This window comes from Haliotis asinina, chromosome 4, assembly GCF_037392515.1.
Source record: "Haliotis asinina isolate JCU_RB_2024 chromosome 4, JCU_Hal_asi_v2, whole genome shotgun sequence".
In the NCBI taxonomy this organism is placed as follows: Eukaryota; Metazoa; Mollusca; class Gastropoda; order Lepetellida; family Haliotidae; genus Haliotis; species Haliotis asinina.
The window spans coordinates 11,081,960-11,109,574 of NC_090283.1; the positions used below are offsets into that span (position 1 = coordinate 11,081,960).

Here is a 27,615-nt window from a genome sequence, read left to right on the forward strand (position 1 = left end):
ACCAAGTTGTTATCTCAAGTAAGCCAATCCCAGTTAAATCAGTCATATGTTGTGTGATATTGCTTCGTTTCCCGTTTCTGTTGCTGAGTTAGGTGTCTCAAGATGAATGGATGGCTAGAGATGATTCAGCTGGAGAGAAGGAAGGAAGGAGATATAGCAGGATAAAGAAGGAAATGCATTGGATGACATCATCCTAATACGTGCTGCAGATATGAAAATAAATTTTCTGATGAGATAGTGGTACCAGTCATGAACCTTTTAAATGAAAATGTTTTTTTATGCTCACCATCACTAAGCTCAGACGTGTCATCTTAGGGGAGAAAAATTAGTTAACAAAATCTCAAAATTTGTTATTTCATGTCAGGCAATGATATTTTTACGTGTTATCATGTCAGGAGGCTGTGTTATTGATAACAGTAAAAACCTTTGAGTCACACACCTATATCTCCTCATCTTTTGTCACAGAGGAAGTGCATAGTTGTGCCCCTCAGTCTCAACAGGATCCTGTGATATCCTATCACAATATGTCTTCATTTGATTGGCCAGACTGTTTGCCAGCTAGTAGTTTTAGAGTTTGGGTTAGATGCTAGGCTGGTGTTCCAAATTAAGTGTCTTTGAGGCTGTCTATAGAACGGGATCTTTGGTTATGATAAGGATTCCTTGACGTCCATGTTTGGATCACTGAAGTTGCAGACTGTGATAATGTCAGCACCAAAATAATTTGAGTCTGCTTGCCAGGGCCCAAATCCACAAAGCAGACATAACACCTCAACTGTTTTTGTCTATTTTGAAAGATAAAGAGCAATGATTTGTTGACCCTCAACTTTTCCATCAGCAACATTGTTGTTAACTCACCTTATCAGGTGGGAAGAACATCCAAGTTCTAGGACTGAAATCACAGACTGATTCTGTTTGCTATCTATGCAGCAGTCAGCTGTTTTCCAGATTTATCTCAGCTGACATTTAAATCTGATGTGAGTAAAATGTACCAGTGGTGAATATCATGAACAACAGCCCACAGAGTGTAGTAGCAATTAGTCAGGTCCCACACAGCTCCACAGTCTCACACAGTTCCACACAGTCTCACACAGTCTCACACAGCTCTACACTGTCCCACAGTCTCACAGACCTTCACACAGCTCCACAATGTCCCACTGTCTACACAGCTTCACACAGCTCTACACTGTCCCACAGTCTCACACAACTCTACATTGCTCACACAGCTCAGCAAAGCTCAACACAGATGAGCTTGGCTCCACAGAGCTCAACACAGCTTCACACAGTCTCACACAAACTAAAGTTAAGCTTCTGAAAATATTCCATTTGATAGAAAATAGCACCATTTATATTGAAAAGAAGCTTCAGTGAGATGGGAGACCTGAGACCTTTTTCATTTAAGCCAACAAGACAGTAAGGGAAGGACGGATGGGAAAACAATATGGTGCAGGGACTGAGAGACATACTTAGTTCCATCGTGACCCAGGAGTGCCATATGGTGCTCTATTAAGGACTTATATCACAGACTGTCTGTATGTAGATCCTGTGATGAGTTATTTATGATATGAAGTCGTCTGGTAGTGTTGAAGTCTGGCACTCTTGGCCTCAGTGGTGATTAGTACAATCGCAACCACCTCTTTGTTGATAGTTGCACAAGGCTGTTTATCAGAATACACAAGGCTGTTTATCAGTATAACCTAGGCTGTCATTGATTAGAAGACAAAATGATATACAGCCAGACAATAGGTATACACATCTCAGTAGACACACTGATAGTTATATCTGTATATTTACTGAAACACGCACCACACAATCAAGACCTGTTGATATGTTGATTATTCACCGGTGGCCCTACATCCACCCCTATTCACCACCCTATCAGTGCCCTTATTCACCACCCTACTGGTGCCCTTATTCACTGCCCTACCGTTGCCCTTATTCACCACCCTACCAGTGCCCTTATTCACCACCCTACCAGTGCCCTAAAAAGTGTTCCCAGGTCCTGAATAATGCCAATGGTGGCTGATCTAATGGTTTAATTTACTATCCATGGAAATATTCAAATTATTTCCAAATACTTTTTCACAAATAATTTTGAAATTGCTTTAAGTTGTAACATTAGGGTGTTGACTTGGCAAATGATTAATATCTGAAAATATCCAGCGATGACTAGAAATAAGAGCACATGCATTCAAAAGGAAAATCTGAACTGGATGGATGGAGGAGAGAATTTAGAGACAGACTAGGATAATAGGAAGGACCTTGTTTGGCCTTGAATCAGTCATGGTGAACCTTGCATTTTGTGGTTTGAGGCAAGCCGGCACTGGTATGGGCACCAACATCATTCATCTGACATGCTGTGGAATATGTGTCAAAATCACATGGAAGTTCCCTCTTTTTTTCGTTAACCGTTGGTCTGTTTCATGCTCTGATGCTCTAATGGACTGCTGGGCTGCTTTAATCATGGTCATCAAGACTACTCAGCTTTGTGGAGTGTCCCTCTGCTTCTTCAAATGAGAGGAAATATTTTGGGATATTTTGTAGATAAGGAGCATAGAGGACCCACATAAATTTTCTATCAAGTGCTTGTTTAGTTACTGATAGACCAAAGGTTGTAACACATGTTGTGAGATAGCTTGATCTGATATGTCCCTGGTTGAGATTGGACGGGGTTTGCCAGACACTGAATGAATCTTGTGATTTCTTCAGAGCTACTAGTCTGAGATCACAGACAGATATCTCAAACTGTGAATTATCAGAGACAAGCCATCATTTTATTTTTAATAAAAAAAACTGAAACGATTTCCTTCAGGCAACAAAGAATTCATTATTACATTTTCTTCCAAGGTGTAAAAAGGTATATCAAAAGGCATAATTATTTTGTGTTATTTTGTGCATAAATCAGCTGCTACCAGGGGAAATCAGCTGTTATCACGCTGACAGACTTGGGACTGTGCCAGTCAGAGGATGCATCAAGGAGCAGAAGTTGTGACTTGTTGATGCCCACATGGTGTGGAACCCTTCAATAATTATATGCAGACCATTGTGACATCATCCATTACCATTGAGTCATAATGACATGACATCACAAATCCCCTTACCACCTAAACTGGATATCTGCATATTTGAAAACTCATGGTTTAGATTTTCAAAGCTCTCTTTTCGCCAGGATAGTCATAAGGTAACATTACTGTATGGCACTTGTCTTAGAGCTTGAAAAATCAAGGCCCAGGAATTAAGGGTTTTTAACTTATATTGACCTTAACTGACTCATGTTGATATGGCCACTCTTGAGATTCTCAATTTCTTATGATCTTATGATTCAAAGCGACCTTGAACACAATGTCCATGATCAGAAAGAACCAAACAAACAAAAACAGACCATAAAATACTCTTGATGATGTCATAATGTCCCTCTCACAGTACACAGTACACAGTACCCCTCTTGTGTAGCTCTCATAGAAAACATGTAGATATTGTTAGACGTGACATTAGAGTCATGTGCTCTGAGACATGTAATACGCTCTGTGTGATATGGGATAGGTTCTTAAGGGGCTATATATCTTGGGAATGTTCCTGTGTAAACATCAGGTATACTCATGTATATTATCACCATATATACTGGTATATACCTCCGTATATACCAGGAATCTCTGACAAGGTGTGATCAAGATGTTTGAGGAAATGGAGGATAACGTCTGCAGGTGAGATCTCTGAAAGTCATCAGTATACATTGAAGCAAGAACCAACTTATTCTTTCTTTTACAGTTTGTCTGTGGTGCCACGCTGTAATAATATGCAAGAAGTGTCCATGCTACAAGATCAATGTTAACGAGTCAGGAGGTCATTAACTATTTTTGAGTAGCATATACTGTCAGTGTCCTCATTGTGATATGACTGACAGTGTTGTGGACAACTGACAGTGAAATATTTGCACCATTGAGATCGTTATTATACAGGATAACAGGAGTATTTTTAATTTTTGGCCAGTTCTGCCTGCAGTAATTTTGAGTAGTGAGAATATGATAGTTTTCAGAACACCTTTGGGTATAAGCTTGTATTGCAGCAACTTTGATAGTGTTGAATTTGATCTTGTAAGCCTTCTTCAGGTCCAGTGGATGGGTTAAAAGACCCTTGTATCTCAGATGCCCGGGCACCCACTCCCCCCTTGTTGGAAGAAGAGTTATGTGTAACAGCTCCTCCTCTGCAACCCTTGGGAACTCCTCTTGCCTCAGGGACTCCAGCAATCTTCTCCCTTCCTGGGATCACAGCCTCCTGACCCCATGTGAACAGTTTTGGATCAGCTAATCACCCCCACTGGTGTCTGGTTACCCCCACTCCCAGCCTATCAAGGCAACATTCCTCACATGGTGGAGACAGGTGTACAGAAAGTCACAGCAGGCTTGTGCAAGGCAGGTGCCCTGGCTGGGACAGCCAGATGTGCCCAGTTGGGTCAACACTACCTAAATGATTAAGTGTACTTGTACCGGTGAGATGGGAGCTTCAGATGTACCCTACCTTTGGGGTGGGAGCTTCAGATGTACCCTACCTTTGGGGTGGGAGCTTCAGATGTACCCTACCTGGGGTTGGGAGGTTCAGATGTACCCTACCTGGGGTTGGGAGGTTCAGAATTACCCTGCCTTGGGTTTGGGAGGTTCAAGTGTATCCTGCTTGGAGTTTGGAGGTTCAGATGCACCCCACCTGGGATTGGGAGGTTCAGATGCACCCCACCTGGGGTTTGGAGGTTCAGATGTATCTGACATACAACACAAGCATCATGCTTGGTCAAGAACATGTGTAGCTGGAGGTCATGAGCCATTGACATCAAGGGACAGTCACTACATGTATTTACATGCTGCAGATCAGTGTGTTTACATACTGCAGATTGGTGTGTTTACATAATGCAGATCAGCGTGCTTACACACTGCAGATCAGTGTGCTTACATGCTGCAGGTCAGTGTTTTTACATACTGCAGACCAGCGTGTTTACATACTGCAGACCACTGTGTTTACATGCTGCAGACAAAAGTGTTTACATACTGCAGATCAGTGTTATTACATGCTGCAGACCAGTGTGTTTACATACTGCAGATCAGTGTGTTGGAGGCACTCTTAAGTCCAGCTGTAATCAGATTGTCTCAGTAGTCTAGGTCTTTTGTGCAACTCCTTTGTGTCAGTAGCTGAAAGAGGCTCAGATTTGGAGGTTAAAGAAGTTGTAAAAAGTGTCCCCCAGCATGACTTTAACACATTATGTCAAGTGTGAGTGGCGTTTGTCATCTGAATGTGCCTGTGTACACCAGGAGGAAGTTTGGTTACCCAGTATTTGGCTGTGTTGGGACAGTGTGTGGGCTCGCAGCCAACACAACGCTCACCTTCACCGCTCACCTTCAACGGTCAGTTTGTCTAGGGGCCGTCTCAACACTGCCATATGGGGTTTTGTCTCTTTTTTCTTGTATGACAGTTACAAGACTCAGCCAATAGTAAATTATGTCTTGTTGTGGCAGAATGTTGCTGAAATGATACTGATAAGGTTAGTTCTTGTTGACCAACAGCATGATGTTGCTGTGTCTGAGTTGACACATATATATTCAATGTAAGGCAGGTTTTCCATAGCTTGTTTTCCCGGTGGCAACATATTTATATTTCGTTGCTAGGCGACCCATGAAGGTCGTAGGGTAGAATAGGCCTTCAGCAGCTCATGCTTGCCATAAAAGGCAGCTATGTTTGTTGTAAGAGACAACTGATGGGATCAGGTGGTCAGGCTAGCTGACTTGAATGACGTGTCATCGGTTCCCAATTGCCCAGATTGATGCTCATGTTGTTGATCACTGAATTGTCTGGTCCAGACTTGATTATTTACAGACCGCCGCCTTATAGCTGGAATATTGCTGAGTGTGGCGTAAAACTAAACTTACTCACTCACTCATTCACTCACTCACTCACTAGTGATGGCTAGGCATTACCAGTACCATAGCCTACATACTTATTATTCAATCATTTGTCTGAGTGTTCTTTTGTCTCAGTATTATTCTTTCCTTGTCAGATTATTTCAATTATTTATCCAGCTATTTTGGAACGGTGTACTGGAGTGGCGTTTATAAGCTACTAAGCTTGTTTGCCTGTCCTGGTTTCTGCTTTGACAGAATGAAAATATCTTTAAAACATGTTGGTGTGTAGAATGGGTTATTAGTGAATTGCTGTTGACTGAAAGTGGGATGTAGCTCACAAGTCTGTCAGTCTAACACAATCAACCCAATCTCTCCTAAACTGATATTGTTACAAGAGCTTACACGCCAGTCGCATTAGGCAATCAAATAGGATTTATGGCTACAAAGCCCTACAATAGGATCTGACTTCTTCAGCTAATCCACAACAACAGCACAATGATGAATGCCCCACATATAACCCCTGATGGAAATAGCATGAAGTTATTATCAGATATCACTATTCACGTCTCAGACAACGAGTCAATCACCAAGACCCAAGTCAGACCGACCTTACGGATGACAATGTCTTTAAGTCTGATGCTGGCTTTGTCATATTGTGTCAGAAACCCAGACGTTTAATTAGACGGGACGTGTTGTAAGCCTCTGTTACAGTCATCAGATTTGGAAGTCGGTATTATACATTCACAGATGCGTTTGTGGTGATTTCCACACAAATTGTGAAGTTGTCCAAGGTTACAGTCACACGTTTTTAATCAGTGTGACACAAATCGAATGAAAGCAGAATATATCATGCAGAGGTGGCTTATCAAGATTTTCCCAGACCAAGATTATAAATAATGGCACCATTGTTGGGAAAGGTTTGTAGTTTCATCAACTGCCAAAAATTGAACCCTAGGGTAGTGATGGGAGCATCTGCCAGGAAAGAGCAAATCAGTAGTTCAGTCCATGGCCCCTTCACATTTAAAGAGGTTAAACAATGGTACTTGTTGTTTCCCAGCCTGGGGAAGCCGAGTCAGAGGTGTGTCCATGTTACAATGCATCTTTGTTCCTCTGTGGGCTTGAACCATTAAACTTGGGTTAGTTTGCAGTTATACGTACATGCACGGAAACAAAAGCTATTCTTGTATTGGTATCTAATGTTTCTTAAGATTTTAGTTTGATATAAAACCTTCTTTTTCATTGACACTTAAAAGTTGCAATCATACATAACATAGGTGTGTTGGTTCAGTTCTGTTCAGTTTCTAAGATCATGGTAGTTCTATATTGAATCCAGACAGTATTTTTAAATAAATGTGTCAGCATTAACTTCTTGGTTATTATAAATTAATATTGCATGAGAGACTTTCAGCTATATAATGAAGGTTTGTTAATAATCAAGTCTGGACCAGACAATCCAGTGATGTATGTTGTAAATGTACATGCCTCAGCCATGTTACCTAGCCTGACCACCAGATCCAGGCCAGCCCAACTTACAACAACCATGCTTTGTTGAAGACCAAGATCTTCCTTGGGTTTGATGATGTCATTTTGGACAAAACCACATTTACCACATGTGTTATGTGGACATTTTGTTGAATGTTACATCTACATTTTAAGAAGTTTCAATAATTATTATGATGAAACAGCATACCCACTATACGACACTGGAGGACTGCAAATTGGAGGGTTTGTTTACACCTTCTAGAACCTTTTGATTTTGTATGGACCCCTTGTAGAATGTGTAAATTGCTTTTGCCCCCTTGTAGAATGTGTAAATTGCTTTGGACCTCTTGTAGAATGTGTAAATTGCTCTAAACCCTTGCAGAACGTGTTCATTGCTTTGGACCTCTTGTAGAATGTGTAAACTGCTTTTGACACTTGTAGAACATGTAAATTGCTTTGGGCCTCTTGTAGAAAATGTAAACTGCTCTTGACCCTTGTAGAACAGGCAAGTAGATAGGTTTGGACCCTTTGTAGAATGTGTCAACTGCTCTGGACCCTTGTAGAACAGGCAAGTAGATTGATTTGGACCTCTTGCAGAATGTGTAAACTGCTCTGGCCCTTGTAGAACAGACAAGTAGATTGGTTTGGACACCTTGTAGAATGTGTAAATTGCTCTGGGCCTTGTAGAACAAGTAAGTTGCTTTGGACCTCTTGTAGAATGTGTAAGCTGCTCTGGACCCTTCTAGAAGAAGTAGGTTGTTTTGGACCCCTTGTCAGTTATGACTTGTGCTTGCCTACCTGTCTGACTATTGGTGAGACCATCAATGACCTGTTTTATGAGATATTTAAGCAGTCTTGAGTCCCTCAGCAGGCCTTTGGGGACATGTACACATTGCGTTCCTTGTCTGATGGAGCTTGAAGAGTTCTCTAGAAAAAGAAACCAATTTAATCTCTCATCCTTTGATTGGTCAGTTTGTCCTGAGGGATAGTTCTCCTTTTGCTTGCAGACCTTATATACGTCAGGAAAAAAAGGTTAATTTAGGTTTAGGGTATTAAGTTGGTTATAAGTGTTAAGATCAGGACAACCACTCCCTGAGGGGCAAGATAGATTAGCGAATATATTTTTGTCCTTCTTAAGTGACTCTAAGCTGACTGCAGCATGAACGTTATTACATTGTAGCCTACTTCTGTCTCCTTGAACTTCAGTCGTCAGATGAAGCTGTGATCTCTTCTTGACACAGACATGAAGCTGGCAAACACATTATTGGTCTGTAGCTGACAGGCTCTTCTGTCACCCAACTTGGAGGTGGATAAATTGACAATTACACTAAGCAGTTGATCACTCTCTGGCATTGTGTTTTGTTTTCAGATGTTCAATTTCAAGAGACAGATTGTGTCAGTAAATCTTGAAACTGTTTCACTGAACCTGTTATTACTTTCCAATTTAGCGAAAGGGTTAGAGCTGATATATATGTGAGAATACTTGCCTGAGCTTGTCAAGCTTGAAAATCAACACATTCGTAGATTAGTAATTGATTGAACCATAAAAGAATCAGGGTGCTGTCCCTCGTAGCAATCAGAAAGACAAGGCTCCAGAAAGTCGGTGATACATCATGAGACCACCGATTACCTTTGCATTTAGATCCTTTTTGGACTGTGGTCATGATTCCTTAAACTATATCTGTGTAATTGATGTGCATCAAAATGTGAGGTTGATTCCATCCATGAAAAGTCTGTCGTTAATTAATTGATGCAGTTTGGGGCATGAAGTATCACTGGTATATATAGTTGAAACACTCCCCTATATATAGTATGCAGAAGTTATCTCCCTTGATAACTACCTCAGAGTGGTTGTTATGTTGCAGTTCAGTTTCCTTCACCAGGAAGAATAAGATCATTCTCATCTCTCATAATCCTGACTATCTTCTAAGCAAGAAACCACAAACAAATGGGTTCTATTTCTTTGAAGTTTTATCAAGAACCCTTCCAAAGCCAAGAAAAACATATAAAAATAGGTTGGGTTGGAGTTGTGAATGAGAGTTTGGAAAAGTAGCAATTAGAGCCAAGTTTGTTTTATCTTCTGATCTTGTCTGGTGTTAATACTGGGATCAGCTTCAGCAAAGCTAGCCTGGGAAGTCAGGCCTCCTGGCCAGACTCCATGGAGATGAGCAATAACATGGAATCAATGAGCTGACAGTGATTGATGGCCTTCTGATCTGGAGGGACCACTGGCTGTTAGGGAAATTGGGAGGTCAAATTAAAGGTGCCATGTATGTAATTTGAGGGGTTGATTAATCAGGAATGGAGAATTGTTAGATACTGTGCATGTGGAAGAATAGTGTCTTAGATCAGTGAATCACTAAACAAGATTATACTCTTTCATTGAAATCTTCAGGATTTTGGAATTGTTCTTTCAAACTTGATGAGTTTTCCTCTGCTTATATTACTGTCTTGAATAGTTTCTAATACTGTTAGTGCTGGGGACTAGTGAACATGCTTGTGGACCAGCACCTATTGCTGGATAAACGTACATCTGCGTACTTTGTATGCCACACAGTCAATGCCCATCCATTTTCAGTGCTAGAAATTATGATACTTAAGGTTTCCATCATGCTACAAGCTCCCTATTTAGAATCTTGATCCTTGTATAAGAAAACAACTGAATTTCAATCTTGTTTTGATCAATACTAAGAATGGTGGCTGTCGGGTTTCAACGCCAAATGTGCTGCTTACTGTGTCTATACCACACAGTTGTTGACCTGAGTCTCTCCATGCACTAAATGCAATGAAAGAATCTTTGTTTATGACAACTAACAAAACATACAAGTCTCTTAAATTCAGCAAGCATGGTTTGCTGAAGACCTGTTCTACCCAGGATCTTCACTGGTGCTTGGATGAGGATGGAATGAGAATATTGTCTGATGAAGTGTTTGTTCTTGAGTCTGCAAGAACAACTAGAAATTTATTAGCATTGTACTATTGCACCACAAGTATCCTTCTTCCTCACTGGCTCCTCATTGGCTTCACACATCTTTGTTTGGGAACCGGTCTTCTATGTACTGAATTTTTGTTCAGGAAAGAAAATAAGCAAGATGCCAGGTTAGTGCAACAGAAAGTGAATTCTTTGTCCTGTTTACAAATATTTTAAGAAATGATGTTATTTGTGGCAGATACCTGCTGATAAAGTACCAGAGGTAATGAGAGCTTATTTCTGGGTAGTCATCTACCTCGACAGGTGCTTCTTGGCCTAGTGTCAACTTGTGGTCTTAAGGTATTTATACTGGTACCTATTTATCTACTTGACTTAAACCCTGTGAAGAGCTGATGAAAATGTGAATTTAATTGTAAGATGTTTTTGTACCTAGAACCTTCTGCTTCTCCATGTGAGAATCGGAGAATCGAAAGTGGAGAATCCCATATTTATCTGTCCGCGTTTTTTTATATTGTAACTTCGTAGAAGGGATGTTATCAGAACCTTGTTAATGCCCTTACTAGCAGGAATCCTGGACACATTATTTATTGTGAAAGATTATTCTCTGGCAGGGGGTTTGGTTGTAAAACAGGTAAAACAGAGATAGACTTGCTTCTGGTCTATTGCACTAGTTAATGTCTTAAGGTATCAACTGTGTTTCTTTACAAACCTTATCTTGTAGAGTGGTTGCGTAGAGTTGAGAAGAAATTTCCTGGCTCTCAATTAGCTCAGTCACTTTGCTCAGGAGGTCTGAATGTTCAGGCTAGCTAAGAGCCAATCTACAGATGGGGAGCATCTTATTACCTTGTGATCTCGCAGGGCTTTGAGGACAGAAAGTACAGGAAAAATCACTGAGATATCTTTGATAGGTGCCCTGGCTTCTGACATATGCATGGTTGAAGCTAGATAATCGTGAAAGTATGTGAAATTTGATTCTACCTAATTAGTGAAGGACCTTGAGATTGTCAGTTTAGACAGTGTTACTGACATTGGGGATATTTGAAATGACATTTTGGTTACCACCAGACTGTATGAGATGGGATAGTGGAGCAGAGATGTGTATCGGGATGCTTCTTATGGTGGCTTGTCTGCATTCACATCCACTGGCTGGGGATGCTGGTTCTATCATGGGATTATCTTTGCTTTTCCCTGAAAACCTCACTGGATGATGTATCAGAGAAACTGAAAAACATCTGGTATGTTTTGTCCTCTGAAACAGACTAGAGTATGACTTTACACGATGGAAATGGCTCTCTGAGACCAGAAGGTTTGTGGTTCGGGCCCAGGTAGCGTCAGACCGAACAGCATCGAAAGATGGTACTTCTTGTTGCCCTGTGTGGCTTACAAAGGATAATGTAAGGACTGATCTGTGTGGGTTCTCTGTAAAGTAGCCATGTTATACTGAAAGGTGGTATCTGACTTGGCAGGCACATTAACCTTGCATGTTTGTACATGTGCATGTCGCTATGCGACATTCATGACTGAAACACTGGGTAGGTTATCCTGGAGGTCATGTCATTATGAAGAGTTATTTTCCTTGCTGTGAGATTCGAATCTGCTCCCGCTTCTTATTTCTCAAGTTCTGAATTTCTAATATTTTCATTAGTCTTGGCTTTGAAACTGAGCTCTGCCATAGGGCTGGAATATTGATGAGTTTCTGAACTTACCATGACAAATGGCTTGAATACAGTTTAAATCCCTGTAACTCATTCATTCATCTTTTAGTCCTTTTTCACCTTTTGTTTATTTTATTTTTGAGTAAGTAACAGTTTCCAAAACAAAGCAGCCTATAAAAAAAGAAACGTAACACACACCCAAAATGTGAAGGGTGATGCTGTAGCCTTGTGGTTAAAGCTTCTACTCACCAACCCAAACACCCAGATTCGATTTCCTACATGGGTTCAGTATGTTAAGCCTATTTCTGGTGTTCCCGCAATGATATCACTGGAATATTGCTAAAACTATGTAAACCTAAGCTCACTCTGAAGTTTGAATGATTAATAGTCCTTTCCTTTGTCCCATCAATCATTTAATGCATCCATTCAGCTGTTTTTATATTCACTTCCTTTATGTGTTCATCAGTCATTCAACATTGTGGCCATGCCTCCATTCATTCTCTGCGTCCCTTCATTCACCACCCTGCCGCTGACATATCAGCCACTCAGCACAAATACAGCCTGCCTAGTGTATACACAGATTTATCTACCAGTATCGTATGTACTATAGGCGTACTACTCAGCCCAGAATAGCACAGAGTCATAACTCTCTCCAGATGGAGCAACATGTACAGACTCAAGTAGGATTCACAGAATCATGGGGTTATGTTAGTTGCTGTGCCTGCTCAATGTCAGATTGGTGTAAGCTGCTTAGTTGTACACAGACTGACATTAAGGAGTCATTCTGATTCTACAGAATCCCATCCTTTCCTTCCTTCATAATCCCAACGTTTCGTTTTAACAATCACAAGCTTACAATAACTCCATGCGTTTTGCATAGAATCCCAGTCTAACCATACAACAGGATACCAGTCTTACCTTACAACAGGATACCAAGCTTACCATACAACAGGATACCAAGCTTACCATACAACAGGATACCAGTCTTACCTTACAACAGGATACCAAGCTTACCATACAACAGGATACCAAGCTTACCATACAACAGGATACCAAGCTTACCATGTAACTGCTTTCCAATCGTACTTCTACCAGAATCCCAAGCCGACCTAATAATGGAATCCCAAGCCTTAATAGAAACACAACCTGACTTATCACAATGTTTCCAATCTTCTTGCATACAATAATAAGATTTTCACATACCAAACTCCTAAGTTTACCTAGTAGCAGAATCCCAAGCCTCTCTAATTACTGAGTATGCCACAACCCCATGCTTCCTAAGAATATGAAGACATTTGTCACAAGGAGAAAATGATGTAACCCGATTGAGTGGAGAGATTGTCTAGTCCGCATACACTGTGAAATCACCACAGTTAAATCTATGATGAGATCATGGCAGAATAATGCAGCTCTCCCCGAAACAGAAATATGCCAGGTAAGGTCAGCCTGACAACACTGCACCAGGTGGGAATAGCTGTGTGACAGTGACACATTCCATGCTAACAAGACAGACAGGTGTATGCTGACAAGGTGATGTGTTCCTAGTACCCAGCTGTTTGAAGCACCACAGGCCATTTGAGGATGGGCTGCATATACACACAGGGTTATTAGACGAGGGACTGTATTCACACAGGGTATTAACCAGTGGCCTATATTCACACAGTGATGTTATGCAAGGCTGTATTCACTCAGGGATGATAATGGAGGGGCTGTATTCACACAGGGACATTAGCTGAGGGGCTGTATTCACACAGGGATATTAGCTGAGGGGCTGTATTCACACAGGGATGTTAACGGAGGGGCTGTATTCACACATGGACATTAGCCGGGGGCTGTATTCACACAGGGATATTAGCTGAGGGGCTGTATTCACACAGTGATGTTAACGGAGGGGCTGTATTCACACAGGGATGTTAACGGAGGGGCTGTATTCACACAGGGATATTAGCTGAGGGGCTGTATTCACACAGGGATGATAACGGAGGGGCTGTATTCACACAGGGATATTAGTGGAGGGGCTGTATTCACACAGGGATGATAACGGAGGGGCTGTATTCACACAGGGGATGATAACGGAGGGGCTGTATTCACACAGGGATATTAAGTGAGGTGTATTGCAGTGTTGTACTGTAACATGGACTAAGTTCAGGAGTGTGTGAGGGATCTTACTTTGACATAGATGTGACAGCTGTAGCAACATGGTGAGAAAACAAGAGTGATGTGTTGATGACTCGTGATCCGTGTCAGTGTCATTTGTCACATCCAGTAACATTCCTTGTAAGATTGTAGTAGGTCCAACCAGCAGTGTCCAACTTCAAGTAAGGTCATCTGTAATTATTCAAGTCTAGACCAAACAATCCAGGGATTGATATCATGAGCATCGATCGGTTAATAATTACGATATAGTGCCATGCAATCAACTAAATCACTGAGTCTGACGATACTTAGTTGCATGACCAGCATTGATTCAGGGCTAGATTCCCAGAAGACTCACCAAAACGTGAATATCGATCATTGACGTTTGATTTGGTAAATTACAAAGAAATTTGATGAAGCTGAAAGTCTTTTTAATCTTTCAAGACCATGAGAGACTTGGTGGTTGACCTAATCTGCAATCTCCTGAATTATTTATGATGTGAAGGAATTTCTTTTGTTGGAGCATGGCACTGCTTCGGTTTTTGCTTCTGTTTTCTGTGCAGATGTTGGAAGGAAAGGTTCGGATTTTGTGGAAGTCCTGGTCAATTGCCTGTCATTGACATAGTGATTGTGGTCTTGCATTTGTTTTGCATTGAGGGGCTGACATTTATGTTTGTGAATGTTTTTGCCTTGGTGACAAGACATTTTGTCATAACAATAAAATGAGACAGTGCTGGGATGGATATGAAGTATTTTTTTATGAGACATTGTGTTTCCATAGAGATCAATTGTGTTGCCATGGTGATCAGTTATTGTGTTACCATGGAGATGAGGCTTTCTCTTACCCATGTCAGTTTTGGTTTTGTCCACCATTGTAAGTGGGTCTCAGAACTGTATATGAACAAATGAAGGTATTTTGAGAAATATGAGATATGGGTGCCTGTATTTAAAATGGACGTTATAGAGAAGTGGTGAAATCAGAGCCGTGCCTTAGCTGATGCAGTTTAGCAGTCTGGTTGTATTTGTGTAGGCTTGTACTCGCATGGCACAGTGGGCTGTCAGCAGTGGTTTAGTTACCCAATATGTAAACACCGCTAGTAAAATGTGTGCCTATGACACCATCTTACAGGTTACACAAAACCAAACGTTTTCCATAGATTCACACAATATCATCCAGTCATAAGTGTCAGTCAGAACTGAGGTTTGCATGTATGATTTGTATGTAGTGTAGTAGAACCAACAGTACTCAGTCTAGCTTATAGAAGGACCAAAAAGTAAGGATTTTATGTTTGCTTCATTGAATTATTTCTAGTGATACATTTTTTTGTTCCCAACTGCTGAAGAGTGGTTCGATGCCAGACAAGTCACCTTACCTATACACAGTTACCTCCATTGTTCTGATTGACAATGATTTGGTCAAGATCAACATTTTGACAATAACATTATTGTCTTTCCAGTGATTACTGCATGTTTCAGTAGAGTTTGATTGGGTGTTCGGGAAAGGAATGATTGGAAATATTTGTTTCATTTTCAGGGGGAGACATGGAGCAGTTTTCCAGTGTTTTGCTGTTCTGTAAGGCAATTTTGAAATGAATACATATGTTACAGAATGGTGAATGTTGATTCTTCTGTTTTCAGGGAACCCCGGAAGATTGTATTAAAGAAAGGTTCCACTGGTCTCGGGTTCAACATTGTAGGTGGAGAGGATGGAGAAGGCATCTTTGTGTCCTTCATACTGGCCGGGGGTCCGGCTGATCTCAGTGGAGAACTCCGAAGAGGAGACCAGATACTGTCTGTTGGTGGAAAAGATGTAAGTACAAGATACTGATAGTAGTACAACATCCTCTATCTCTCTCAAAGGGGGTTGAAATAGAATAAAATTATTGTCCTCCTGAGAGGGTATGTGTATTATGAAACCTTCAAAGGAAATTTAAATTTACCATCTGTTTTAAGTGTAGTATTTTTGTCATTTTAAATTTGATTAAATTTACTTCAATCACCCACGACTGAAGGGATGTTATAAATCCAGCTAGGGTCCATACAGGTAGCAAAAGTACTTTAAGTGCCCATGGTCCCTGGTATGGTGATACAGCTTCAGTTATTGGCAATCTATAGCCTGTTTTTATATTTTAACGTCTTCTCTAGTTGACGTGTTTTAGTTTTCATGACTAGTTTTAAAATATATCAGTTTAAAATATTCAATGAATTTAAAATATCTGTTGACAAAGGACAGTAAAACTAAGTAGACTATCACAGATGTATATATATATCTGTGATAGCCTAGTTAGTTTTATTGTCCTTTGTCAACAGATATTTTAAATTGATTACCTTGTTTTCATTGCTATATGGCTGTGATATTGCCGATGCAATAAAAAAAATTTTAACTCACTCTCTTTCTCTCTGTCTCTCTCTCTGATGGAGTAGCCAAGCAGATAAGGTGCTGGATCATCTTGTGAAAGACCTGGGGTTTTTTTTCTTCATGGTTGAATTGTGTGAATGACATTTCTTGTGTCCCCACTATGATAGTACAATATATCTCCTTTGTATTTCTGGTGTTGAAGCAGTTGGTTCATTCTCCACACTGTTGCAATGTGTAAAGCACATGTGTGGTGTCCCCACCATGATACAGATACATACCCTTTTTGAAGTTCTAGTAGGGTGGTTAAGTGGTTATGGTGTTAGATCATCACACAGGGGTTTAGTTCCTGCATGGTGACAATGTGTAAAGCACTTGTGTGATGCCCCCACTATGATAATAAAATACATATTTCCTCATGCTTGTGATGGGAGTTGGCCTAACAGTTGAGGTATTAGCTCATTAACCAAAAGGCCTGAGTTCAGTTCACTGGATTTCTTCGACTAAATTTGATAATGTACAAGGTGTTGTTGTACAGCTGAAAAACATTGTTAAACAGCAAACAAAATATTGAGATATCATTTTTTAATAGAAGTGGTGTAACAAAATCTGTTCAATGCTTGTTTTAATGCAATTAAATGTATTACTCACCTTCAATCAAGTCAACAAGTTCACATTCCTATTGTATGGCTGTCAAACACTGAGTGCTCCTGTACTGCTGTGACAAGAGCTACATGCTCTGTAATGCCAGCAAGCTGTCCTGTCTAATGTACACATCTGGAACTACTGGTTGTACAAGTGTGATTATGGTGTGTAGTGAATAAAACCCTCTTTGAGTAAACTCAACTTTATTCCTTATCATAATGGTGCTGAAATCTGATAAATGTTGGATATTATCAGATCAAACAAAACAGGAACTGCTATACTGAAATCAAATAAGAACCAGCTGTCTGCATGTTTCTCTACAGACAAACTGACACTTAACATTCACATAAAGATGATTTATGGTCACGTTTGCAAATTTTACTGCCTGAATATGATACATGACAACAAAGTTTTTACTGGTCTAATGGAATTACAAATACTGATTGTTATAATAAGAAATAAACCACCATACCAAAAAAATATAAAAAGGGTCATTAACCTAAGTACAAATACAGACTGAAAGCTCCCAATGTTAGTGGTCAATGACTGTGGCTCTACCCCTGCCCTCTACCCTAGTCCCAGTCCTAGCCCCACCCCACCTCTCCCCATGCCTGATTGGGGCCTATTGAGCCAAGATAATCCTATTACTCAGTTTTAGCATTGTTCACTACTGAACCTATTGTTTTAGGTTAATTATATCAGAGTAGATCACTTCACACAGCTGTTTAACCCTTGCACAGTCAAAGCAGGGATAATCTTTGGAGTCAGCTGGAGTAGGGTTAATCCCTGAGTAGACCTAATCCAGTTATGTGACTAGGTGTCTCCACGTTTAGCCATTGAGGTTTTGACTGTTGCCCCTTCTCCCGACATCTCACCGCTTCTATATAGCACAACATCTATCCTGCCAGCACTACTGTATCGGCCTTGCACTTGCATCAGAGTTTGATAAGAATTGATTCTTGATTTATCAAATTTCTGTGTAAGGTGTGAAAGTGGCATAGACTATAGTAGGAGGTCTTGGATTTGCTGTTGAAAGTAGTGTAGTATTTTTCACAACTCATTTGTGTGGATCAAGTAGTATTGTGAATCCCGCCCCAGTAGTGGATTGTAAAAGTTTGTCAGCAACCCAGCAGTATGAAGTGGTTCCAGTTGACTTGTGGACTTCGTCATGTTGCCTATCAGGATCTGACCAGTGTATGCAGTGTTAAGTTACCTGTTACTGCTTTCATCTGATTTTTAATGATTGTATCAAGGTTTATAGAAACATACTATCTTTCTGTTCAGGTATGAATTAACTGTATTAGTGATTCTGACCGTAATTGAATCCCTGAGGGATTCTCAACATGTCTGAAGTAAGACTCATTTGGCATCTACCCCTTCTAATGCCAGTGGTAACATTTCACATATGTGACCTATGAAAACTACTAGACCCTGTTGGTTTTTCCTATTCCTGGACTCGCTGACTGCGTTGACACGTTGTAAACCCAAATGCATATTTTGATGCCAAACCGTTGATCACTGGATTGTGTGGTCAAAGGCCAGCATTGAAATGGAGGCCCAGTTACTGTTATTGTATCGGGCCAGCAGTTTAAAAAAATTGCAGGACCTTATCACCTTCAGTAAAATACCAGTAAAATGTCTTTCTCTTTTTTCGACCGGAATTTTTTTCTGTTCGTGAATCATCCATGATCCATCATGTTACGATAACACCACAGTTTCACTTCCTGGTATTTCAGCACTTTGGGCCAAGGAATGTCAACAACTGCCACCATATAGCTGGAATATTGCTGAGTGCAGCATTTAGCAAACAGAAACTTAACTATCTCTACTTACTGGTTAAATGTATGTCTCACAAATATTTCCTCATGCCGTCAAATTCTTGCCTGGTCCAAGCTTGATATATCAAAATGATGTGAGTTGAATATTATTGACAATGTACGAACATGCCACATGTTCCTGAAGTAGAAGATAACGTTCATTGTGTCATTGATATATCAAAATGACATGTAATTGAGTATTATTGACTATGCCACATGTTTCTGAACCAGAAGAGAAGTTTTATGGTGTTGTTGATGTTGCAGATGAAGCATGTGGAGTTGTTGCATGCGACACACGAAGATGCAGCAGCAGCACTGAAGGGCGCTGGAGATACTGTTGAAATAGTTGCTCAATATAAACCAGAAGGTACGTCGTCATCAGATAATGGCTGGCCACAAAACCTCATCTGGTAAGACCTAGGTCTCCAGTTTCCTTTATGTGTCTTGTGAGGTCATCTTGCAGCCATTTTACAAGACAATCAAGGTCTTAACTCACATACCTTAACATAAACATTGTGAAATTGTAGTGCTAATGTTGCTTGGACAATGATCATTGCAGATGGGTTTAATCAATAAAGGAGCTCGTTTAGGCCAAAATGCCAGTATCAGACTGACTGAGGACTCTTGTAAAGATGCAGGTTTGTATACCATTCCAAAAAGCAGGGGATATTGGATTTACAAGATTGATAAATTGCAAATGATTAAACAAGGAGGAAACAATATGAGAAGAAAATAAGAGAAAGTGTGATTTATTCCATTCTGTGGAAAATGCATTGGCTAGGGTATGATTGCAAAATAGAATATCCCCTACTTTTATTAATGGTATATGTCATGCTTGTTTGTGAGTGGCTATTATAGGGACTGATTTGCCAGACTGACTGACTTGGTTCAAGCTACAGGGAGTATCATGCCATGGTTGGCAGAATCATAAATAAATCCTACCTCTTTCAGGAAGATTTCTTGGACAAGCAGACATGCATATCATTTGCCCTACTCTCTCACCCTCTTGACGTGGATGTTTAAATAATTTTTCAAATCTCTTCAGTTCCCTTCTTTGATCATGCAGTAAAGACCATGTGTAATGTGGGAGTTATTTTTTAGCAGTGGTGTATCAGCTTTCACTTAGGAAATTGCACATGCATTGAAATGTCTTCAAAGAGGGTTTAAATTCTGCATATCTCTTGCAGTTAATTACAGATATTACGATCTTGGCAGGGATAAATTGGAACCTTCTGTCTCTAACTGAATAAGATCAAAGGCAACAATAAAAGAAATTATTACATGTATCCACGTATGGGGGGAAAGAGAGTGCGATTTGGAAATTCTGGTGATGGTTCTTTCTGTGCCCAGTTACAACATGGTGTTTGTCAGTGTCGGACTGATGGACGGAGGTGTTTGGTTCCACTATATGAAGTAATGTGAGGAAGGAATGTATTACCATGAACAGCGAATCTCTAGTCCTGGTTCTTGATACCGGTTGGTAATAGATGGAGAATGATGGTTGTCAGTGTAGGTCTAGCTTTCGATGTCAGTTAATAGCATTTGGAAGTGATACATGTGAAGGAAAGAAGTTTACAAATGTCAGCTCCTTTATTATGAGGACCACAACACTTCAGAATATATCCTTACTTTTTATCGGGTGTATGGAGGAGTAAGGATGTAAGGATGTAGTTCCCCGTAATAAAGAAACTGACATCCATGAAACTCTCTTCATTAGCGTTACATGTGTCTGATAGAGGACATTATTTCAGAATACAACCGGTTTGAAGCGAAGATTCAAGACCTGCGAGAACAGATGATGAACACGAGCACTGGCAGTCTGAGGACAACGCAGAAGAAGACATTATATGTCAGGTAGGTTGTATGTAGCACAGATGGTGGCTTGGTGTCTAGGTTCAAACCCAGACGTCAGCCAGACTAATTTGTTCATACAAGGCCTTGTTGATTCATGAAGCTTATTGTAAGTTGTGGCGTGGGTTGGTGAGCATTTGGTAGAAAACCCAAGATGACACTGAGAAGAAACAAAACCAGTGGGGTAGCCCAGTGGTTAAAGAGTTCGCTCAGTCATCAAACATGTTGATCATTTGGATTTACAAAGTAACATTTATGACTACAGACTAAATGAATGGCCAGGTTGTGTCAGTTTAGCAGTCAAGGGGAGATAACTTACAATTTTCTCAGTGATGCTTGGAAAGATATTTAAGAAACTTACCACATGGCAGGGATGTTTATTGGAGTACATTTCTTTCTGTGTTTGTAATTGTGTTAATAATTTTGTTTTTGATGTTTCCAGAGCATTATTTGACTATGACCCAACAAAGGACAGTGGCTTACCTAGCAAGGGTCTGGCATTCCGTTACGGCGACATCCTCCACGTCACCAACGCCAGTGACGACGAGTGGTGGCAGGCAAGGCGGATCACCCCCGAGGGGGATGAAGAAGGAATGGGCATAATTCCCAGCAAACGCAGGTACGTGAATATGGACTTTCCTCAGGGAGCTGAGGTAACAATACTTGCAATTTTCAAGAATGTTTGATAATTGTAAGTAGTCGGTGTTTCAAAAACTGGATAACATGATAGAATTGACTAAATTATTCCAGCAAGTGGATGTATAAACTGAAGTGCAAACTGAATTTCAAAATTTGTAGTTGAGAAAATTTAGGTATCAGGTTTCTGGTGTACAGTCGTACCCTCTTTATCCAAACTCTTGTATTCTTGTTGAAATTGTCGGGATAAGCGAATTTTCAGATATCTGAACCACGGGCCATATGTGCTCATTTGATTGGATAATATCCACATGACGAAAGCAGTTAGCAATTGTCTTTTTGCTCACAGCTAAACAGGCTTGCTTGATAATCTGCATTAATTAATTGAGGTGACCCACAAATTGACACACCTCAAAATTAACTCAGCGTCACCTTGCTCCTCAGAGGTAGTTAATCTTCTCATGCTTCAAAGACTGCCGACTTCTTTCATGTTAAGGCTCGCGAGGCCCTTGGTAATCATACAGGTGCTCAGTCATCCAGATATACGAGACAAAAACTGCACATGATTTAGTGTTTTGTATGTGAAAATGGCCATACGGTTATGGAAACCAGATTTCCGGATAGGTGAGTAATTTTACAACGTTGTGAATTCGTTTTAGGGAATATTTGTTCGGAAGGTGACTTTTCAGGATATCTGAGGTTCAGATAAACAGGGCACGACTGTAGTTGTGTAGTATCCATAGAGAGTGGTACTATTTTCCCCTTGGCTGTTTCAGAGTTGAAAGGAAAGAAAAGGCCAGGTTAAAAAATGTGAAGTTTACAGGCAAGAGTTCCAGCAACAATGATAGGATCAATGTAAGTATACATACCTATGGTGCTCATGTTATGTCAATGTATATAGCCCTTTGTTAAGACAATATTCACTCCATCAGGACTGTTTGCATCATCACACATAGTGCCTGCTATGAATCTGATCTGAAATACATTGCAAATCCTACATGTCAAACACAAAACTTCCTAATATTTTAATGATTTTTTAGTTCAGTATTTTAATTTAAACTTAATTTTTCAGCAATCAGCAGCAGCCAATGACAGGAAAAAGAAGAACTTCTCCTTCTCAAGAAAATTTCCTTTCATGAAGAGCAAAGACCACAGTGGTTCGGAGGACATCAGCGCTGACGAACGTATGTACATTTTACCTAGCTCCACAATATTACCTGTTCTGATTGGCTGCTGACTCAGTTGTTCCGCTTATTGTAGCAAAACGAAACTAGTTCAGCTGTTCAGCAATCTAACAATAACAATGCTGTTGGAAAAATCAATTTATTTTCATAAATATACAGGAATAATGTATACATAAATTATATCTACCATGATTAGTTCCTTTAAGTAACGATGAGACTGCAAATGTGAAAGTAACATGTTATATTTAGTATGATTAATGATCAACGTATTTATTCAGGATCAGTCTTTTATCAGTGAAACTGGTGTTTATAAGGTCACACTAACTGTTTGAAGTGTTTATGCTTTCCTGAATGGTATTTCCAATGTTGTTTGATTTGTCTTTTAATGCTTCCCAGAAGGTAATGTTTCTGTCAGCTTTTGTAGCTAGCTACATGTCTCTATATGTTGTTCAGCAAACATAAGAAAAGACAAAGAATTGGAATGATTTTATCATTAGAGCTCTAGAGTTAAGGGGAGATTATCATAGTCATCTGATTTAAGTATAATTTCAATCTCCATTGATAGTATTCCCCATATGAATGTGCCAGATCAAAATTAGTTGCTTTTTTGTCATCACTTACTATTTATTAATACATTTGAATAATAAAAAACTTTTCATGAAATAGACTAGTTGTCAATTTTGCTTGTGAGTACAGTTCTACAAGGGTCCAACACCCTTTGCTTTGATGTGGTTAGGATATTGAAGAAATTAGCATAACTATTCCAACATACTAAAAAAAAAGTATTGTTGAATGCGAGTTGCTGAGAGTGATTGCTAATAGTGCTTCTTGTGTTTTGATCTCCAGAGGGTATGACAGCAGTGGAAGGTTACTATCATTTGTCTTTATTCCTCAGAGCTTCTATCGTAGATGTAGTCCATGTTGTCCTAGAGTACCTGCTTTGTATATTGTGGCATAGGGGCATTACGAAGTGTATCACACTCTCATGAGCAGTACTGGAAGTACACAACAATGAAAATAGCTCAGGGTGTGATGTTAACAGAATGAAGCTTGTTCTTTTCATTAGACATTTCAGATCACATTAAATAGTTACATAGACTTTAGTGAATACATTTGTTTGTTTGGGGTTTTTTTTGCTATGATATGAAGAATTTCTGTGTTTGAAGGAAATATTTGAAGTAATTGAAACTGTAATTGTACAAGAGAGGCTTCGTCTCACAAACGAGCCAGATATATCCTGATCTTAAATTTCACATCCAACAGAAACAGGTGTTGCCATGGTGATCGTGATGCCCCTATCATGTTGCAGGAACTGAAAAAAGTATATATTTTAACATCATTAAATAGATATATTTTGCATTTTGTTTTAATGATGCAACTAAAATTTGCATGTAATGTAAATGTAGTTAAGCATTTGAGAAAAAGTTCAGCATTAATATTTTTTAAAATAGTTAGATGTTGTTTGTGGTGAACTGTAGCTAGATATTTAAAAGAAAAAAATAATAATTGACTTCTTATTGAATAAAATATGTAAAATGAATTAAAGTGTAAGTTGTAATACATGCTGCAGGTACTATAATAATTATGTACTGTAAAATTGTGCAATGATACTGTACTATAATACTGTACTATGTTGTGCTTCCCCTGTCTGTGTCTTTACTAACAAATCCCATTTACTTGTTGCTCTCTGCTTCACAGAAGGTAACTTGTGTTTAATACCTCCTTTATGAGGGTTTGCTTCTGTAGATGTAGTCATTTAGTTTTAGTTAGTTTTGGTGCAGGTATTTATTTAGTTTCATATTTGAGGATATGAGTTTGAAATTTCTAAACAAATTTCAGCTGTAATACAAAAATCACTTCTTTCGGCTATGATATTTTCAACATTTGATTTTTGGAATGCCAAAGTAACATTGTTAGGGGAAAATGTTCATATCCTCAAAAAATTACTGTGTATGCCTTTGGTGTGAAATTTGAAATATAAGCTTCTTACTGAAACAGCCCCAGTGCATTAATGGTTCAGGGAGGTTTGTCTGGTCGAGTGTTGGTGAAATGTTGATGGTGTCATCAAATGTTTATGTGACATTTCTATTTATTAAGATTTGTTGCAGTGGGACTTTTCATGTTGCTTTGTGTCCAATACTGAATATATATTTTAAATATATTCATTAGTTCGAAGGGTGACACTTTGCTTTATTTGTTGAAAAATTGAATTTTTTGCCATGTTTTAAAACATTTACTTTTCATGTTGTGCTAATCCTTGTTTATCATCAGTGACACCGTGACATGGTGACTAACTTGATGAGGAATATAGTTTCATAGGTCACATAGTAGCAATAGTAATAACACTTATAGTAAAAGTGAAAAGAGTTACAGCTATATTATTCAAGAATAGTTCATTACATCAGGATAATGGTGACTGGGGTTTTGTGAGAGTCTGGGGTAGATAATGCTCCTGATGTGATTTCCATCATGTTTAAAGCATTAAAGCCTTGTTTGTTGCCCCTCCCATGATACATTTGAAATATTAATGAGCATCATTAGGGGCTGACCATCAGATATTCTGGTTAAATCTCTTCTTTTAGACCCGTATCATTTTTGAAACTGCGTTATGTTTCTTCCTCTGCTCAAAAGGCAGTGACATAGTCTGGTGGTTTATGTATTCACTTATCTGTCTCAAAAGGGGGAAAACTTGACTGTTCAAAGATTTTCCATGAATCCTTCAAATTATTATTCAACACCAGAATATGAAATGGTCTTTCCCTAAGGAAAGGGCTGATCTCATCAGTTCGCCCTATCACACATGTTCCCTGATGCATTGTGTGGTACTTACACCATAGATAGAGATCATATGGGTTCCATTGCCTCCTATCATATTCCCCTGCAGACTGTCTCAAACATTACACTTGTTATTTCAAAGTATGCTTTCCATTAGGATCAACATACACAATGACAAATTATTATTCTTTAGAAATAATAAATTTTGAATAAAGCCTATGTAGATTATTCTGGAAAAAAATCTGAGTCCTATTATTCTTGATTTTAATAGCATTAGAAGTTCATATTTTGAGATTATTTGTATGTTTTTACTTTGAAAGAACACAAAGAGTTTTGAGACAGTTCCTTCCACCTTTCATGTATGTTGTGTACTTCATGGCATGTTCGTTCTCCCCACAGGAAGCGTAGCAAGTGACAATGACACTAGTTATCGTAAGTAAAGCTTCAGCGACCTTCAACCAAGGGGGATAACTACCACTAACCCACTACCTTCTTGTTGGAGATACTGCATCTCCTTGAATCTAAATGTGGCATGCATACTTGCATGGCTGCGCTAACCGGATTGTTCTACGATAATACACATTCTTGCTACTGTTTGCTTGACATCTGTACTTCTGGAAAACCTGAAGTTGATGCAGTGAACTCTTGCACTCTTAGGAATCAATGTGGATTTTTTAAGAACTTACAACTTATTCACACTGATCTCTTACTACTATTGAGTATTATGTTATTTTTCAACCCACTTTGAAATGTTAGCCAACCTTGTGTACTTTGTGGGGTTTTTTTTAAGATGGATTTGCCTCATCTGTATTTGCTAAACTTCAACCATTCCAAGCCAATCCTTGATAGAACCATTAACCATTGTCAGTCCACCCCTTTGTAACCTCCATCAGTTCACTCTATGCTCTCTCTCTCCTTCCCTCATCCCCCCCCCCCTCTCTCTCTCTCTCTCTTGCTAGGGAAGGCCTCCATCCACCTGTTATCACACTAGGGAAGAAAGACCTCCATCCACCTGTTATCACACTAGGGAAGGCCTCCATCCATCTGTTACCACACTAGGGAAGGCCTCCCTCTTCCTGTTAAAACACTAGGGAAGATCTCCATCCACCTGTTATCATGCTGGGGAAGACCTCCATCCTCCTACTGGGGAAGACCTCCATCCATCTGTTATCACACTAGGGAAGACCTCCATCCATCTGTTATCACACTAGGGAAGACCTCCATCCACCTGTTATGCTAGGGGAGACCTCCATCCATCTGTTATCACACTAATGAAGGCCTCCATCTGCCTGTTGTCATGCTAGGGAAGACCTCCATCCACCTGTTATCATACTAGGGAAGACCTCCATCCACCTGTTATGCTAGGGGAGACCTCCATCCATCTGTTATCACACTAATGAAGGCCTCCATCTGCCTGTTGTCATGCTAGGGAGACCTCCTTCCATCTGTTATCATGCTGGGGGAGACCTCCATCTGTTATCACACTAATGAAGGCCTCTATCTGCATGTTATGCTAGGGAGATCTCCTTCCACCTGTTATCATGCTGGGGAAGACCTCCATCCAGCTGTTATCATGCTGGGGAAGATCTCCATCCCCCTGTTATCATGCTAGGAAAGACCTCCATCTGCCTGTTATCGTGCTCGGAAGACCTCTTTCCATCTCTTATCATGCCGTGTAGCAAGGATGTGTATTGTACAATGACCTGCTGAAGCTTTGCCTTGCAAACATAGTAGCTAGTCTCACCACCTTTTATGAGAATTGTACGTGACAACACTCCTTAATCCTCAACACTTACCCTTTAACGCAACATTTGTGCATGTCTTTTCAACTCTTCAATTCTTACTAACATTTTTATGAAGCTTTTGTTCCTTCATTACACCATCAAACTTACCTATATCCTGTTCAGGATGTCATCAAGTATATTGGAAATAGCTTTTCAGTTTCAAATCACCCTGCCATATTTCCAGTCTGCTGTAAGATGTGGACACATCACTATAATGACCTCTTGTTACATGTAACCCAGCTTCAAAATGTAACCAGTTTCCTCTGCTAAAGAAATATATTTATGTTGCAATTCCTGCCATAAGTTTTACTTTATCAGTACTCTCATCTCATATTCCTCATCACCGGGTGGCCCAACGGCTCATGCCATAGAAAGATACTCAGCTTTGCCAGGATCTGGGTTCAAATCCCAATTTTCACATTACGGTACCAAGTGGTTTCATCATTAGTAAGTTTCATCATGAACAGACACCTTGTG

The 27,615-nt window shown here is 39.7% G+C and overlaps 1 protein-coding gene across 6 annotated transcripts in view; it reads left to right on the forward strand.

Annotated features, from left to right (window-relative positions):
* LOC137281271 (disks large 1 tumor suppressor protein-like) overlaps window positions 1-27,615 on the forward strand; it is a 285,708-nt gene that overhangs the window by 250,974 nt on the left and 7,119 nt on the right. For 2 of the 6 annotated variants that reach the window (XM_067812423.1, XM_067812424.1), the window contains exons 13-20: window positions 15,729-15,900; window positions 19,173-19,275; window positions 20,660-20,762; window positions 21,202-21,378; window positions 22,172-22,250; window positions 22,468-22,579; window positions 23,426-23,446; window positions 25,754-25,786. In XM_067812423.1, the coding sequence (XP_067668524.1) occupies window positions 15,729-15,900; window positions 19,173-19,275; window positions 20,660-20,762; window positions 21,202-21,378; window positions 22,172-22,250; window positions 22,468-22,579; window positions 23,426-23,446; window positions 25,754-25,786 (800 nt within the window). The remainder of the gene's footprint in view (window positions 1-15,728; window positions 15,901-19,172; window positions 19,276-20,659; window positions 20,763-21,201; window positions 21,379-22,171; window positions 22,251-22,467; window positions 22,580-23,425; window positions 23,447-25,753; window positions 25,787-27,615) is intronic. The other 4 variants (XM_067812425.1, XM_067812426.1, XM_067812428.1 and 1 more) reach the window with 2 other exon arrangements.